General features: G+C 39.3%; 1 protein-coding gene across 1 annotated transcript in view; it reads right to left on the minus strand.

Annotated features, from left to right (window-relative positions):
- Nucleotides 1–2,768: 2,768 nt before the first annotated feature.
- ARP4 (actin-related protein 4) overlaps nucleotides 2,769–15,999 on the minus strand; it is a 33,473-nt gene continuing 20,242 nt past the window's right edge. Inside the window, exons 13-20 of the mRNA XM_089154823.1 lie at nucleotides 15,329–15,380; nucleotides 11,259–11,325; nucleotides 9,633–9,692; nucleotides 9,268–9,330; nucleotides 8,416–8,478; nucleotides 6,483–6,547; nucleotides 3,886–3,954; nucleotides 2,769–3,373 (exon numbers count right to left, since the gene is read on the minus strand). Of these exons, the coding sequence (XP_089010949.1) occupies nucleotides 3,328–3,373; nucleotides 3,886–3,954; nucleotides 6,483–6,547; nucleotides 8,416–8,478; nucleotides 9,268–9,330; nucleotides 9,633–9,692; nucleotides 11,259–11,325; nucleotides 15,329–15,380 (485 nt within the window). The 3' untranslated portion in view covers nucleotides 2,769–3,327. The remainder of the gene's footprint in view (nucleotides 3,374–3,885; nucleotides 3,955–6,482; nucleotides 6,548–8,415; nucleotides 8,479–9,267; nucleotides 9,331–9,632; nucleotides 9,693–11,258; nucleotides 11,326–15,328; nucleotides 15,381–15,999) is intronic.

Consider the following 15,999-nt stretch of genomic DNA (forward strand, 5'->3'; position numbering starts at 1 on the left):
CCTCGGAGATTCAAGGCAATGATATCAAGAGTGTTGTAAGGCTCCAATTTCTCAAGGCCCATCCAAGTATCTCGGGCTTTCCGGGGAAAGGGGAAAAAAAAAAAAAAAAAAAAAAGGGGGGGGGAAGATGGCAGCAAATTTGATATATATATATATATGGGATGCAAATTAGATACCAAGCTCTCCAAAATTCAAGGTGTCAAAGGCCTAGGCCCGCAGGTTGTAAGCATAGGTTGATTAAAAAGTGGGGGGAGTTTCAGTTTCCATCGAAGCAGAGGGCACGAGAGTTGCTGTCATTAGTGGACTTCACATGTTGGAATTTTTGGCTCGACCGAAATGAGCACTTGTTTAGGGTAAAGGGAGCATCAGCAGTGGAAGTGATACATTATTTTACAAGCGGCCATGGATAAATTCTGGAAAGTGCAGGTCAAAACGGGTACAAAGCAAGTGCAGCAGAACGGACATTTACATAATAGACAGTGGGGGCAGCTCCAGGAAGGGGAGTTGGTGGTGAGAATTGACTGTGCATTGCCGTGCATTGCCTCTGGATGTGGATCGAGGAGGAGTAGGTGTTGCAGTCAGAGGGAACGAAGGTGAGCTTCTTTATGTTGAATCAGCTCCAGTGACATTTGGAGATTCGTTGACGGGGGAGGTTGCTGACTCTGATGGATGGGCGGAAATCAAAGCTCAAGCTCAATCAGATTGTCAAGAACTCATTAGAATTGTGCAGGGTGAAGCCCAGTGCCCTGTGGGTCTGGAGTTAGGGGTGTAAATGGATAACCAAAATCCGCTTTCGAATTAGCATCCGCATCTGTGTAGGGGTATCCGAATCCGTCCGATTATTAATAGGATGCGGATATGGTATACCCCTTTCCTACCGATTATTTAAATTACTTATTTAAGTTTATTATTCTTATTTTTATAAATTTTACCAATGATATGTGACTATTTTTCTAGATTTTCTACTAAAATAGCTACCGAAGTTGCTAAATTCTCAAACAAACCTAGTCATCACAAACAAAAAGGTAATGATGTAAACAGGTAGTCTAAAACTTGTATTCAATCTATATTCATTCCCATTTAGAAAAATCTATTTAAGAAAATAACACGATTATCACCGAACCCCGCAAAACCGAAGGATATACCGAACCACCGAAATAATAGGACGCGGATATGGATATACCATTATCCGATCCAAATCCGATCCGTTTACACCCCTATCTGGTGGAGCCCTTCGTCACAGATATTGCCCTACTGTTGGGCCAACTTAACAGGGAAATTTATCCAATCCATTTTTGACAGGGAAATGGACCATCCATTTCGTTGTAGATGTGTGACATGTGTCCCAACATCACATCAAATGGTTAAAATCCATTTATAAGTTACATCAAAGAGTTGTGATTAAATTTAAAAAAAAATGATGTGACTTGTAATTGAACCTCAATCTTTTGATGTGATGTTGGGACACATGTCATATACCTACAAGAAAACGGATGGTCCATTTCATTGTCAGAAATGGACTGGATTAGGGGTGCAAGTTTGACCATGATGGTCTTGATCAACTCTAAGCTCGCCCTGAGCCCAAATAGGGCTTGGGCTCAAGATTTTGGCCCTGAGGCCCTTAGGGCGGGTTAAGCCAAAATATTCTGGTCCTGACTAGGGCCATTGGGCGGGCTGGGATTCTCCTTGGCCCGCTGATTGTTTGCCCCGACATTGTCCCTGATTTTTTGCCATGACCCAGTCCCTGATGTTTGATCTCAATGAATTAGGAACATGGACAAGAATAGGGCTAATCAAAGCTAGGGCCAAGTATAGGGTCAATCCGGGTCCTGGCCAAGTATAGGGTCAATCAAGGCCAGGACTAGGGACAAGACTAGAGACAGTGCCAATTAGGGCCACGGACATGACCTAGGCTAATCAGGGCTAAGGCCAAGAATAAGGCCAATCAAGGCTAAGATAAGGCCAATCAAGTAGGAATGGACTTGACTTGGCCCTATAGAGCTTAGGATCAAGGACAATAATCATTGGTCCTAAATCAAGGTCAAAACAAGAATGGGCTTAGATTAAAATATATAAAGTTAGACTTGAGATTGCAAAAGCACAGTCCAACCCGACCCTGTTGCAGCCCCAGACTAGATATTGGAAGCACAGTCGTGTGTTTTAGGGAGGGCAATTTATTGACACATGCCTTGGCAAGGAGGCCCTATCTGATGTCAAGCAGAATAGTTTGGCACGTGTCCCCCTTCATGGGTTTCGGATTTGTGTTCTGAAACCTTTGTTGTTTGCTTGTGGCTCTAAGTGAATGAAATGTGTTTACACAAAAAATAAATAATAAAAAAATAAAAGAAAAACAATTTGCCAGGGAAAACCTTAACAAAATCACACTCATTCCTTTTGAATTCCATATGAATTATAGCATGTAATTCATATCATAAAAGAGAAGATTATTTTCTAATACTTCGAAAAGATAAATATTGCACTAGGATCCAACCAAGCTTATGAGTGAGTGAAGGTTCTTACGTGCTTAGCACAGAAATCAAATGAAGAGCTTTGGCCAAAAATCTTCATTGTATCCATAAATATGGAGTTTCTACCAATTTGCATCCATCTCTGACTTAGTATGATTTTTATATTTCAATTTCTAACAATTTGTTCCGACTGTGACCATATGAAAATTTTCTAGAAATAAAAATTAAAAATAAAAAAAAAAAAAACCTAAACCTTTTAGTTTGAATTCTGAAAATATATTAACTAGAATTCTTTGGGGGTGGTGTTTCTAGTAGCAATGGTGGCAATATCAAGATACCCAGGGTGGTGGTGGAGATCATAAAGAGAAGGGCAAAGCTTACTTTTTACATGAAATTACTAATTTTAAAAGAGAAAAGAAAAGAAAGGGGAGGGGGGACTGTTTGAAGAACAAAACAAAACAATACTAGTCAAATAATAGGCATATTCATTCAACTATAACTTATATTCTCATTAAGACAATAACGCAATTGAAATCTAGTTGATTGTCTAGATCTCCAGTAACCGAACTGATTCTCTCCTTCCTCCACATGGGATTCAATTTAGGCTCATGAAAACTAATAATTGGCCAAAAGCCGTCTTTCAGAGTGGACATCTACCATACCAACTGTGCATTTTATGTTAAATGGGCAATAAACAGATCTAACTACGCCTATACTCTACCATCTGAACACTGAGAAACTTAATAAATTAAGCCCCACCCACTCCCAAGTGGAGTGACTCATCCAATCCCAACAGACAAATTCACAGATACCTAGAGAACGAATACTTGCTTCTCCGAAATGCTGAGAAACAATGCTTCTAGGGGCATTTCCTCTGAACGTATGAAGCCCCATGCTCCTCATACCTGCAATCAAGAGAGGAAACAACCAATGAATTACCAGAGTACGGAAGAATAGGCATCAAGAAAGAATTGTGTTCACAACTGATTTGGCTTAGCAAAGGCTATGTAGGCCCAACGTGGTGAACTTAGAGAACCTAGATAAACTTGCAGGCACTTTGCAGGCCCAATTTGGTGAACTAAGAACCAGATAGATTTCCTGGCTTGAACGTGAAAAGCAGACCAACTCGTTCCACAAAATTTAAAATAATAATAAATAAATAAGTAAAAACCACTTTCATGTTCAGTTCAACTGGTGAACTATGATCTGGATTAGACCAGTGCATAAAAGGGCCAGGATCTCCAACCGTGCAGGCAAATAAAGCACTGTCAAGAAACTCTACCTATTCTGAAGAATCATTCTACAAAATATTCATAGAGGACTCCAATAAAGACAGGTGAATGATTTTATTATCAAAGTCCCACAATAAGACAGGTTACACTAATGTAAAGTAATCATAAGCATTTTTATCACTTACTCTGCCTTGGAGAACCACATTTGCTGGAAAGAACCAAGAGAAGCCAGAATGCTCCCTCCAATCCATACACTAGATCAAAAGATAATCACAAACAAAAAAATAATCAGAGGACTTGATGAAGCCAGTCAAATCCGAATAGTTTAAAATAACTGAAAAGCACACAAAATTTTGAGTAGGCATATAAATGCAACAAAGACGGGTTGATACGGGGGAGGATTTTAATCATTACAACAGCATATTATCATACATAAGCATTTTATTAACATTTTATTTCTCCTCCAGTGGAGGTGAAAAACAATCATTAGATCATCTAGTTCTTAAAGAGTTTCCAATGGTTAAAAAAAAATCCTGTAATACTTGACTTGGAGGATCTATGTATGGACAACAACAATCACCAATCAATCAAAGCCTTATCTCAAATTATTGGGGATCAGCTGCATGGATCCTAGGAGGGATAGAAGCAAGATAATAAAGAAATAAAGGACACAGGGTGAAAAAATAACCCAAAATCATACAACAATATGACACCAACCACAACTACTAACAGCCACATAATATCCCCACATTCTGCTCTACATCTCAAAAGGACTGTGGATACATAAGGTGGCATGGTACAAAATTCGGTCGAAATGTGCAAAATTTTGGTTGGAAAATGCGAAATGAAACTCATGAGAACCGAAAAAAAGTCCTAAGTTTCGTCGAAACTTGTCTAAACTTGTCGAAACTTGTCGAAACTTGGTTTAACCCAGTTGGACCAGCTGAGTTCATGAGAAAAAAAAATCCCAAATTTTGTGGGAAACTTGAAAAATTTTGTGGGAAACTTGGAAAATTTTCGTGGAAACTTGAGACTTTTTCCTGTAAGTTTTGTAGCTTTCCCAAATTTTCAATTTTTTTGTTTATTTCATGTTTCCCCAAATACCATGACAAATACCCCCTCCATCAGGACTTCCCTATCCAAAGTGCGTATTCCCTCGGGCTGGTTATCTTAAGCATGTTGATGACCTGACTCATAAAGTTATAGTTGTTGATTACCTAGACAACCATAGGCATAAAATGTCATAGGATGTCTATGTTCGTTGGTTGGAGGAGAGGATGTTACAGGTATAGTACTACTCAGCTCACAGGATGAATCCACTCTTGGCACTCCTCTTAGCACTAAGTTGTATTTTCCTTTTATTGTCAACTATTTTGAAGTTAGAAATTATATATTGAATGTTATGTGCTTAAGTAGTTAAGTTTATAATGTACTTTTCGGACAACTCTACATTGATGTTATGTACATTGAATGACATATCTACATTGATTTTTTTAGCCAAATACAACCAATGTGTTCTTTATACTCTAATTAGCTTAAATACAGAATCCCACCCCAAAAAACTCTCTAAAACCCTTGTAGAGAAAAGTCCTCGATTTCCTCGAAATTTCTCAAGTTTCCACCTAAGTTTCCCATTTTCACCCGGTCAAAACTTGAGTTTCCCTCGAATTTTTTACCATGTAAGGTGGCACCAAAACATTAACGTTCAGCTAAAATGTGTTGAGTGTATGCATCTCTTATCCCCAATCAGTTCTATTTCAAGGATATACTAGGAACAAGACCTAGGTAAAGTTAAGGTCTTTTTGCACCCCTTCTCCTATATGGTTATGATATGCCTACCTCTGGTTTGTACCATGATGAGGATATCATTCCTATGAGCGATAACTTCAAGTTTATCAGTAGTGCCAGTTTACAGGTTAGCCCACCGCGCACCTATATGGATGGACAACAAGTTTAGAGGCCAACAGATTGCCAAGTTTGTTGGTTTGACAAAGAGTACTACCCATAGTGCGCCTTAATTTTCTTTATTGGGGTTAAATTTTTTTCCATTTTGTTGGTTCTTATTTGGGTCATCAGGTTTATTTGGTTCTTTTCAGTTCTTATTTGGGTTATTTAATGTAAATGGGCTTTGGAACTCTGCCTATGTTTGCTGCTGGTCCCAAGCCCGGGCAAGGAGGAGGGTTGGTGAGTCAAATTGGCAGCTGGCATCAGTGATGTGACAAATTAAGATCGAGATATCTCAACTCGTCTCGATAGAGATGGGTTATTTATAAAGATTGGATTGAACCTGGATCTCTCGAGATACAAGATCTCGGCAAGGATGTTGTATTTTTCTGGTGATGTCTCGATTCACATGAGATCTCATCTCTAAGTCTCAAAAAAAAAGAAGGAAATCTCAACAAGATCTGCAAGACCTCAAACTAGGATCCAGACTTGGTACATAGCGGAACTTGGGGGGGAATGATAATTCAAAAGACACCAACAGAGCCACCATTACAGAGGAGCTAACTCAACTAACACCACACATAGAGAATCATACAGAGGATAGAATCAACATTTGTAAACGGTGACTTCATGTAGAAAAGTTTTATGTACCCACTCCTTACACACCCCTCAAACCGAAAAAATAAAAAAAGAAAAAAGGACATGTTCTACGTAGTTGTGCAATAACTCAAAGCACATAACCAATGTTTTGATACACGAAACAACTGCCATAAGATCCTCATTATTGGAATCCTGACCACATAATTAGTGAACAGAGGACCAAAGACGTGAAATCTACCTGAATCGCCGTTCTGTTGAATTTCCAATTGCCAATACTTTCACTCTAGCTGTCTGAGGAGACTCCTGCATATGAATAAAACAAAATGAAAACCAAGATCACATTTGAGATTTTATTCTGACCAATTAGAACAATTCTCAAAGTGAAATATTCAGTCAGACAACCGTAGTATAACTAAAATGCATAGCAAGTGTAGAGCATAACATCTCTTGTATTTACTTCTAGGGTCTGGGCCAGTCTTCAAGATCCTCTCAGACAGAACCAGCAGCAAATTAGGCTTTAACTTTTCTGTTCAAGGTCTGATTTCAGTAAAATTCACAATAGACAGCAGCTGTATTTGGTCAAATATACCCTGCTGTTGTGGCTGGTTGAGTTCCAAACCTTAGGTCTAGGGTAATAGAGGAGGGTTTTAGGATTCAGCCAAGCTAGTTTTAGGCCTGAGTTGAAGAAAATAATTCTGTCTTGTCAGAATTTTAGTTTGCAGAATTATTCTTCAAGCTAGCATTAGGGAATTCAGGGTTTTGCAATTTATAGGATTTCTAGGATTAGGGCTGAAGTCGAAGGTCAAAAAGGGGCTGGTGAAGGAAATACTACAAGGAATCAGGGTTTGGATGGGTGGTTTGAGGGTTATGAATAAGTGATGGTTTAGAACTCCTAGTGTTTTTGAGAATTTAGGGCAGCAAAGAAATTTAGGGTTTAGACTGTGGTTTGGTTGATCCGATTGGGCTGAAACTAAGAAGCAAGGACTAGGGTAGGCGGAATGAGACTCCTAAAGTTTGGGACAGATCTAATGGTTGGATTGCCATAGATCTGACCTTGAATTTTATGTTTTAGCAAAAGTCCGAAAATCCCCAAAAATTCCAGAAAATTGAGAAAAGGTTGATGAGGACATTAGGGTTATGGTTTTAGGGTTTTGGAAGGGTAGCCGAGGGTAGGGAAGGATGGGTAGGGGTTGGGGAATGTCTCTACTTGTACAAGGTGTTCCTTTGGAGAAGTTGCAGAAATTCAGAAGCTCCAATGGTTGCCGCAGACTTGGGGAAGAAACAAAATTGCAGAATATAAGAGAACTCTCAGAACCCAAGTCATCTGCTCTCTCCCACAAGCCACAACATTGAATGGAAATTAAACTACGATTCAAAAAAAGAAAAACAACTTGAACTCAACTAAGGGAATCCAATTTAGATTAGGATTCCCTAATACAACTTTCTAAACTAGAAAAGAACTCTCAAGTAACAGTTAACAACTTGCAAAATAAGCAACCAACTTCCAAAAGGAATCCTACTTGAAAATTGGATTCCAACTGGGACTCTTACTCAGACGAGGACTCTGCAGTAACTTGTTAACCAAGGACTCAAAACTCAAAACAAAAGGTAGACTAGACTCCTTACAAAAAGTGGGGTGCAACTAGGGAGAACCATTCTCTGAGACTCCTAACCAGATTGGGACTCTTAAGCACTTGTCTAATCGAAAAACCAAAAAGTAGATGTTCGATCTTCTGGCTCAACTGGACCCCTTTTGAACACCAAAGGGGGTGGTAAATACCACTGTGTGCACCTCATTGGTTCAGCCAGCACACAGGTGTCACCTTTTGGGGCTTGAAATCTGAGGCACCCTACGGTTGCCAATCTTGGCTACATCACCTAGACTTAGTTGTCCCCCACTCAAAACCCTAGTTTCCAGCCTTAAGCAAACCTAGCCCTCTCCATTCTCAACCCTAGAACCACCCTATTCAACCCTAATCCTATAACAGCAGGGTAATAAGATCCTGAGGGTGAACCCTAGATTTGGGGCTTGCAACAATTACTAAATCAAATTTGTGTTCACATCACTCCGTCCCTTGAAGGTTAGCCAATAGTAGGATCATAAAAATCATCAGCCTCAAAAGCTATTGGACAAGTAAGATGTCAGACTAATATTCTGAATGAAATTTTACCTCTAGTAAGTCCTTCTCAAGGCGTTCTTTCAACTGTTGCATTGATGCTGTGCCCCCAGCAAGCTATTCAAATAAGAAAGGAAGAAACAAGACCAAATCATTGTTATGAGCAAACACTGACTGAAGAAATTTATTTTAACAAAATATATAACATAACTAATAAGCCACACTTACAAGAACTTAAACACAACTAGTTTCCGCTAGCATAAAATCATAGCATAAACATTTGTCTATCATGTATTCATAAATTTAGTGGCTTGTAATGGAGCTGGGAACACTGCCTCAGATAGAAACTTAAAGATCAGGATTCTGCTCTTACCTGCTACTAAGTACTAAGTAGTAACATGTACAGTCTTCAAGCAAACAACCAATATAATCATTAATAACCAGCTTACCCTATCCAATAGAATAATAGAAATAACGAGAGCACAACCTACTATAATTCACTATTGATATTAAAACTAAAAGGGGCCCATATCTGGGATTAAAAACTGTATGTCCAATTAGTTTGTCTTAGTCTGCATCAACATGTGTTCACAGCTGGGCTGGTTCGAGCTCTGTTCAGGCCTCACCCTGTGTTTTCAGCCTGACCATGTGATATATCACTTCATATAGAAAATACTAAAATTGCAGTTTCCCTTAAGTCAAACATTCATCTTCCATAGTTCAGATGATTTGACTGAAGAACGGTATGATTTCTCATTAGTTACAACCTTTTACACCCTGATCAGTTTATTTTGAACGTGTTTTGCTTTCGAAACTCTGGGAAGTTCTGTTTAAAATGAAATGCCTTCAGGTACGAAGTTTAAATTGTGTCAACAGATGCTTAACAGAGTTAAGAAATTAACTTACCAGTATACTGCTAAATAGTTCCCTTCGGATGTCCACATCACATTTATTTATGCTCTCAACAACCTACGGATAAATTCCAAACAACCCACAACATTTTGAGAACAAAAATTTATTCGAGATGGAATATAAATATATAATTATAGTATTAGTCATTCTTTGGGAAATCATAAAAGGTTCAGATTGTCAGGCGACTGCCAAGATTCAAACATTTAGGGTGGCCACTTTATGCAAAGAAGCCAAACTTTAGAACCGACTCCAACTCACCCCTCCCAGGATCCTGCCTAGGCAGGACCAGCAGTGGGTGATGGCCTTTTAGTATGAGCATGATCCTGTAGACACACATGACAAGACAAAATGCAATTTACCATCTGTGGAAGACCGCGAACAGGAGCAGAGTCCGAAAAGCTCTCCATACCAGGGATTGTCTGAAAATACATATGAAAAATAAGTAAACAGATGGAAAAGTAAAAGACTTAGGCAAAAGAGAAATCAAACTCTCAGTGCTGAAGAATGTGCAGAAGCACCAAGGCCATGCCTTGGTGCGCAAGCTTGCTTTGGTGGTGATTTCCTTTTTTGATGTGATTGCATTACTTTCTATATTTGGAGTAGGAACCTTGGTGCACAAGGTTTGGGAGTTTTAGAAAGCATACTCTCTATTTTCCATTTTTCTGTTAGTTACTACTTTCAGAACTTTCCTCTTCTGTAGTTTTTATTTTGGACAGAATTTAGGAGTTAGAAGACTAGACGTTTCTGTCCACAAGTTGTACTTTTTTATTTACTTTTTAGAGGACGAGTTTTTTGTCTCTTAAGACCTATAAATAAAGGAAGCCTGCGATTCTAGTTACACTTGTTAGAATCGCAAGCCTTTGCTATGGCTTCTCTCATCTTCTTCTTCTTCTCCTCCTTTGTTCTTCTCCTTCTTCCAGTACTGATTTGATTCATTAAAGCTTATTCTCTGACAATCAGTATTAAAAAAGACTGATTCAGGAATCAACCAACTAAAACTAACTTTCAGACTGGCAGGAGAACTCCATCCCCCAACGCCATGCCACTTAAAAATAAATAAAAAAATAAAATAGAGAGACTAACATAGACCCAAGAGAACACATTGACATGATCAAGAATGGAAGGTTGTACCAGGGCTGGGAAATAATGACATGATCATGTTTTGGTAGCAAATCTGATTCAACAGGGATCTGACACTAAGCAAGATGACCTGTTGCCGACTCTACTCATAAGCAACCTATTGCATTAGTGAGAAGATGGTGGCCATTGAATCTCACCTAATGAAGCATCTTGTTACTATTTTATAATTACTGATACTCATTGTGATCACAGCCTAATAGCTTTCATTGGTAGTTGAGTTCTAGGCGACTAATGTAATTTAGATGAAATCTCTAATTTAGAGACTATGCCAAACAGAGTAGATTGAATACTCTATAAATTTTGATTAAATATTCAGATAGAAGTAACCTCACTCGGAGAGAAGCTATCGTCCACAACAAGGAATCAAACTCCTAATGATTATATAGCATCTCTCGGCTTCTGCCAACTTCAATTTCAACCAAGCAGATCGATCAAAACATTTAAAAAAGAGCAACTTAACGGCACAGGGTTTAGCAGGAAGTGGATTATGGAAATCTAAATTTAGAAAAGAACATATGCATGCCATACTTTGCAACCCAATGAATATAGCCCTCAGCCGCCAACCAATTCAACCAGCAGATCGATCAAAACATTTAAAAGAGGCCCCAACGGCCAGGGTTTAGCAGAAGTGGATTATGGAAATCTAAATTTAGGAAAGAACATATGCATGCCATACTTTGCAACATGAAGTGCGAGTATTTTGCAATGTGAGTGCCAGTTGAGGTCTTAGGGCATTACAGAGTTTATCGTTGGCTATGTCAATCACCCACCCTGCGAACAGTTCTGACAAATATATATATAAAAAGCATGCAGAAACCTAAAAGGCCCAAAATTAATTCACCAACCTGAACCAAGGATGGATTGAACAAAACATCTGGAACCTTGAATCTATCAGCTCCAACTTCTATTGTCCTGAATAGAAAAAAATGAGATACATGAAAAGACATAAACCAAACTGCAATAAAGCACTGATATCGTTTTGAGTAATACAAAGCAAGAAAAGGAGGTCTACTAGAATCAGATGTACAATAGATATTTGAAATATCGCAGAGATTTATAAGCCAGATTAACGGCAGCCTAGTTGTCAAGGTGGATAAGCAACCCCAAGGTTGCAGGTGTGTGCCAAGGCAAGATGGCACCTGATCTGAGCCAAATTCTAAGCTTTAGTTGCTGAAATAATGCACTAGAATCAAGCTCACTCCAGGATCCTCTCTCTTGAGAACCAGCAGTCTAAGGTGAGTCTTGGATTGGTTTAGGGCTAGCAAAGGTTGTGTTTGGGTCTGGTAGGATCCAGCCAGGCTTACCATTGAAAGACTTTAAGTTTTAAAGCTTGAAGCCTTGCTGTAGCTGGGATTTCAGAACTGGATTTTATTGTTGAAGGTCTACATTCTAGGATTGATAAGGCTTGAGGGTTTCTTGGGATAATTGGAGGGAATCTAGGGTTCAGCTAGGCTAAGGTTTATGTTGTTTCTCAGATTTGATCCAAAAGGGTTAGGGTCTCAAATTTTAGGTCTCCTACTTGGATTAGGACTACAAGGGTGTCAGCTAGGGTTAGGGTTGAAATGGTAGGTATAGAGAGTGTAGGAGAAGCTAATACTAAGAGGGCTTGAAGTTTCATTGAGGGGTTCAGGAGTTATAGGAGTTCTAGTAAAACTAGGTTTAGGGTTTCTAAAGGTCGAAGATGAAGTGCAGGAATTTTCAAAACCTAATGGAGGCAGGCTTAATGGTGGAGCTAAGAGTAGGAATAGGGTGTAGAGAATGGTGCGATCCTTTTGGGAGTGGAGGGGTGGATGGGGATGGGGATGGGGATCTAGGAGCTTAGAAGGGAGGGGGGTTTGCTGCTGCTGCAAAGAAATAGAAGGGACGGGGAAGCTTGCAGGTACGGAGGAAGGAGGGATGGGTTGGGACTTGGGGTGGGGCTGAGGTAGGTTGTACTTTAGTTGGGAATGGAAGCGACTGCAGGAGTCGAAAAAGCCTTGCCAGAAAGTGAAGAAACTGCAGAAATCACACACTTTATGGCTACCACAGGCTTCCCCAAAGGAAGCTCACGACTTCTCTTCCTCCAAACTCTCAATCTTAGTTTTATCAATCAATTCAACTCGATGATTACAGAGAATGAAGGCTACTTTATAACTCAACTTAGGAAACAAACCTGAACTATAACTTACAATCCAAGTCTAATTAAGATTCTTACTTGACTATGGACGGACTCAAACTAGGATTCTATTATCTCACTCTAGAAGAATCCAAATTGGAAACTAAGAGTAGAAATAGAATCCCCACAAGTAGGACATTACTAAAGGACTCCTTCACAACTTAGGATTTAGGAATCCTACCCTCATAAAAAGTCTTCAATAACTCATGAAATAATGACTCAGATTACAAAAATAAAAGGAGATCTAGGGTCCACTAACATGCTGGACCCATCGACACCCTATCTTGGACTCCATGAATTTCACCAAAAATGACCAAAATACCCCTGGTGGGATTAGGGGTCATAGAGTTTGGGGGAGTAAGCCTAGGCCCCATACTGCCCCTGGAAATGATTTACATCACCACTCGACTAGGCATTGCCTAGGGAGCAGTATATCTAGTATTTAGGCCATAGACATAATTACAATAGTAACGCAATATGATCAATTTTAACGTAAACGTATTGATGAGATATGGTAATAATGAGCTAACATGAGAAAACCAACACATAACAAAAAGGGAGGTGGATTGTGTAGATGACATTAAGGTCAATAGAGGTGTAAGAAATGGTGGCAATACTGTATCTTTGCACACTCTCATGGGTATAAGGTGGGGATCCCATGGTAGATTCCTGCTCTAATACCATGATGGAAATGATTCAGAAAATAATGGCCGTCTCTCAAGAGCATAGTTGTCAAGGAATCACCTACACATCAAGCACTTCGGAGGCACCTAGGCGTCCATTTGTCGCCTTGGTTAGTGTCACATTGATTTCTTTTCCTTCCTCTAAAAGCGTGACAACTATGCTCAAGGGACCACAGCCATGATCTATTTATAAGAAAAGTGGAAAAGAACAAATCACAATTATACCCACAAAGCCATACAAAATTGCAAGTATATCTGGAACACTCTAAAACCCACATTGCAACATAGGCATTGTGATGTGAACCCAAGGACCCCCCCCTGCTGAAAGCTCAAGTGGGGCCCCATAGGATGGCTCCAAGAAGCTACCTTAAGATGGTCAAACCCCTTTGAGGGGTATTTTGGGCATTTTAGTCCTTAATTTATTGCTGAAATTGTTTTTAGAATTTTCCAGAATTTTTGCTGAGTCCAGTTTAGTAATTTGAGTTAGGTTTGGTTTTGTTTGGATGAGTTTCAGATTGAATTAAAGTTGTTTTGAAAGACTCCCAAGTTAGTTGTGACAAGAGTTACTTTATGGATAAGAGTCCAGTCCAAGATGTAATTGGATCCTTATCTGTTAAGGAATTCCAAATTGAGTTTGTCTTCTATTTTCAGGCTATAAATAGCATATTCATGCAATGTTATTTTCAGCTTGGATTGATTAATGAATTAAGTGTTTTTGCCAAGAGGCAACAGGGTTCCTTTGAGGGGGACCCTTTGGTTGTTTATTGAGCATTCTAGTCTTCAAGCATTCAACTTCTGATCTCGGTTCTGCTGTTCAAGCAATCGTCTTCAACCTTCAGCCAACCAATCCAGCAAGCCACCTTTGTCTGCAACCCCCAAGTACCATCTCAGATTCCAAGCCCCTTACCATCCCAACGCAGCCCTCCCTCCCCCTGTACTCTTTCTGCGCAACCCATCCCAACCCCTGCTCTTGCTGCTTCACCAGACCAGCAAGCCCCCAGCCCCTGACGATAACACCATTCCCTTCCCTAGCCCCTGACGATAACACCATTCCATTCCCTAGCCCCCCACAATGCTGTTGAGCCCCTCCCCCACCCTGTCCCTGCCCTACAACCCTTCGCCCAGCCCCTCTCAGTCTCTCTTTCTTGTGGCAGAAAAAAGAAAAGAAAACAAACACAAAAGAAAAAAAGAAAGAGAAAAAGAAAGAAGAAAGAAAAAAAAGAGATCGCAAGAAAGGATCTTTCCCTTCAAGATCCGATTCCTAACCATTAATTTCATTCAATTGGATTTGTTAAAACCCTAAAATCTTCCACACACCCAACCGTTGGTTTCCTTTCCATTCCATTCCCTTCCCATTTCCTAAGAATTATCCCTTGATCCCTCCACACCCCAACCGCAGGTTTCTTTTACCTTTCCTAGTTTTCCCAAAATATTTATTTTGGCTACCATACTACCTAGTAAACCATCCCAACTTGGGTTTGATCAAACCCTAACCTTTCCCTTTTCTCCAAAAGCCTTCCCACATAATTTTGGATTGACCCATAGCCATCCTTTCAACCATCCAAAATTATTTAGCTTCTTTTCTACCAATCCTAGCAACCCATAATATTTTACCTTTAGCTGCTGGAATTTCCTCGGCAAACCCTAAGTCTAGGAAAATTACCAGATTACCCCTTAGCCCTAGACCTGGTTTACATCACATTGCAAAGGCCAGAAGCCTGCTTAGTCATTATTTTAATATTTCTGAAAGAAATTCTTCTCCCTCAAGGTTACAAAATGCACACTAAAATTATTGAGTTGATACCAAAATGTTGTTGCTTTGTTTTCGACTCTGTGTAAGTTCTAACATGCTTATACTTCGCGAATCAAGAACAAAACAAGCTACAAACTAAATCAATCAATCACCAAAGATAGACAGAAATGATTATCATTCAACAGCAGTCTGCCAATAGCACTAATATTACAATTATATTTAGATCAACACTCAACGGTATTTAGAAAGTAGAACTCAAAGAATTCCAAGCATCATAGAGTACAATAACTGCCACAATCTCAAGACCTTGAAATAGTAACTTACTGTCCATCTGGAAGCTCATATGGAGTTGTTGGGACATTAGCGTATGCACTTTCTGTGAAGAACAAATATAAATAATTTAATTTCATATCTAATATATGGAGAATACAAGGTTTTCCTCACTATACAGTTGAGAAATGCAGCATGCATATATTTACAAAAGAAAAATATTATTTGAGCAACATAATAATAATAGAGCAGAGTGTGTGTTGATCTTGTTAACTTGAGTCCAGCACCTGATGGAGCTATTTTTTTCCTTAGTATCAACCTACAGTTGATCAATACAGATGAGGGCCTTAATTTTCATTGAACCAAGATTCAATTGGTTCAATTGTTTAATTTCTGATCAGAAATAAGTTAAGGGCATTCCTTTAACTTCTCTATTTGCTCTAGAACCAGTTGTAAGATTCCCTTCTTTAATAGGATTGGTAAATACCAAGTAGAAACAGACTTCGCTTTACAGACCATTAAGCCTCTTATACATACACCCCATTGGTAGAAGAACAGAACAGAAATTTCAAAATTGCTTGCGAGCTCTTCCTTGGCTGCTGATTTCTTCTCTGTGAGAGAGTGCTGCACTCGGTGTTTAAGATGTAAGTAGAATTTCCTTTGTTGTTCAAAGTCCAGGAGTGGTGTCAATGCTAGGTGTTTCGAATGCTAGTTCCTAATTTTGA

Source organism: Hakea prostrata, chromosome 5 (assembly GCF_041222555.1).
Source record: "Hakea prostrata isolate BN-2017 chromosome 5, UWA_Hpros_2, whole genome shotgun sequence".
Lineage (NCBI taxonomy): Eukaryota > Viridiplantae > Streptophyta > Magnoliopsida > Proteales > Proteaceae > Hakea > Hakea prostrata.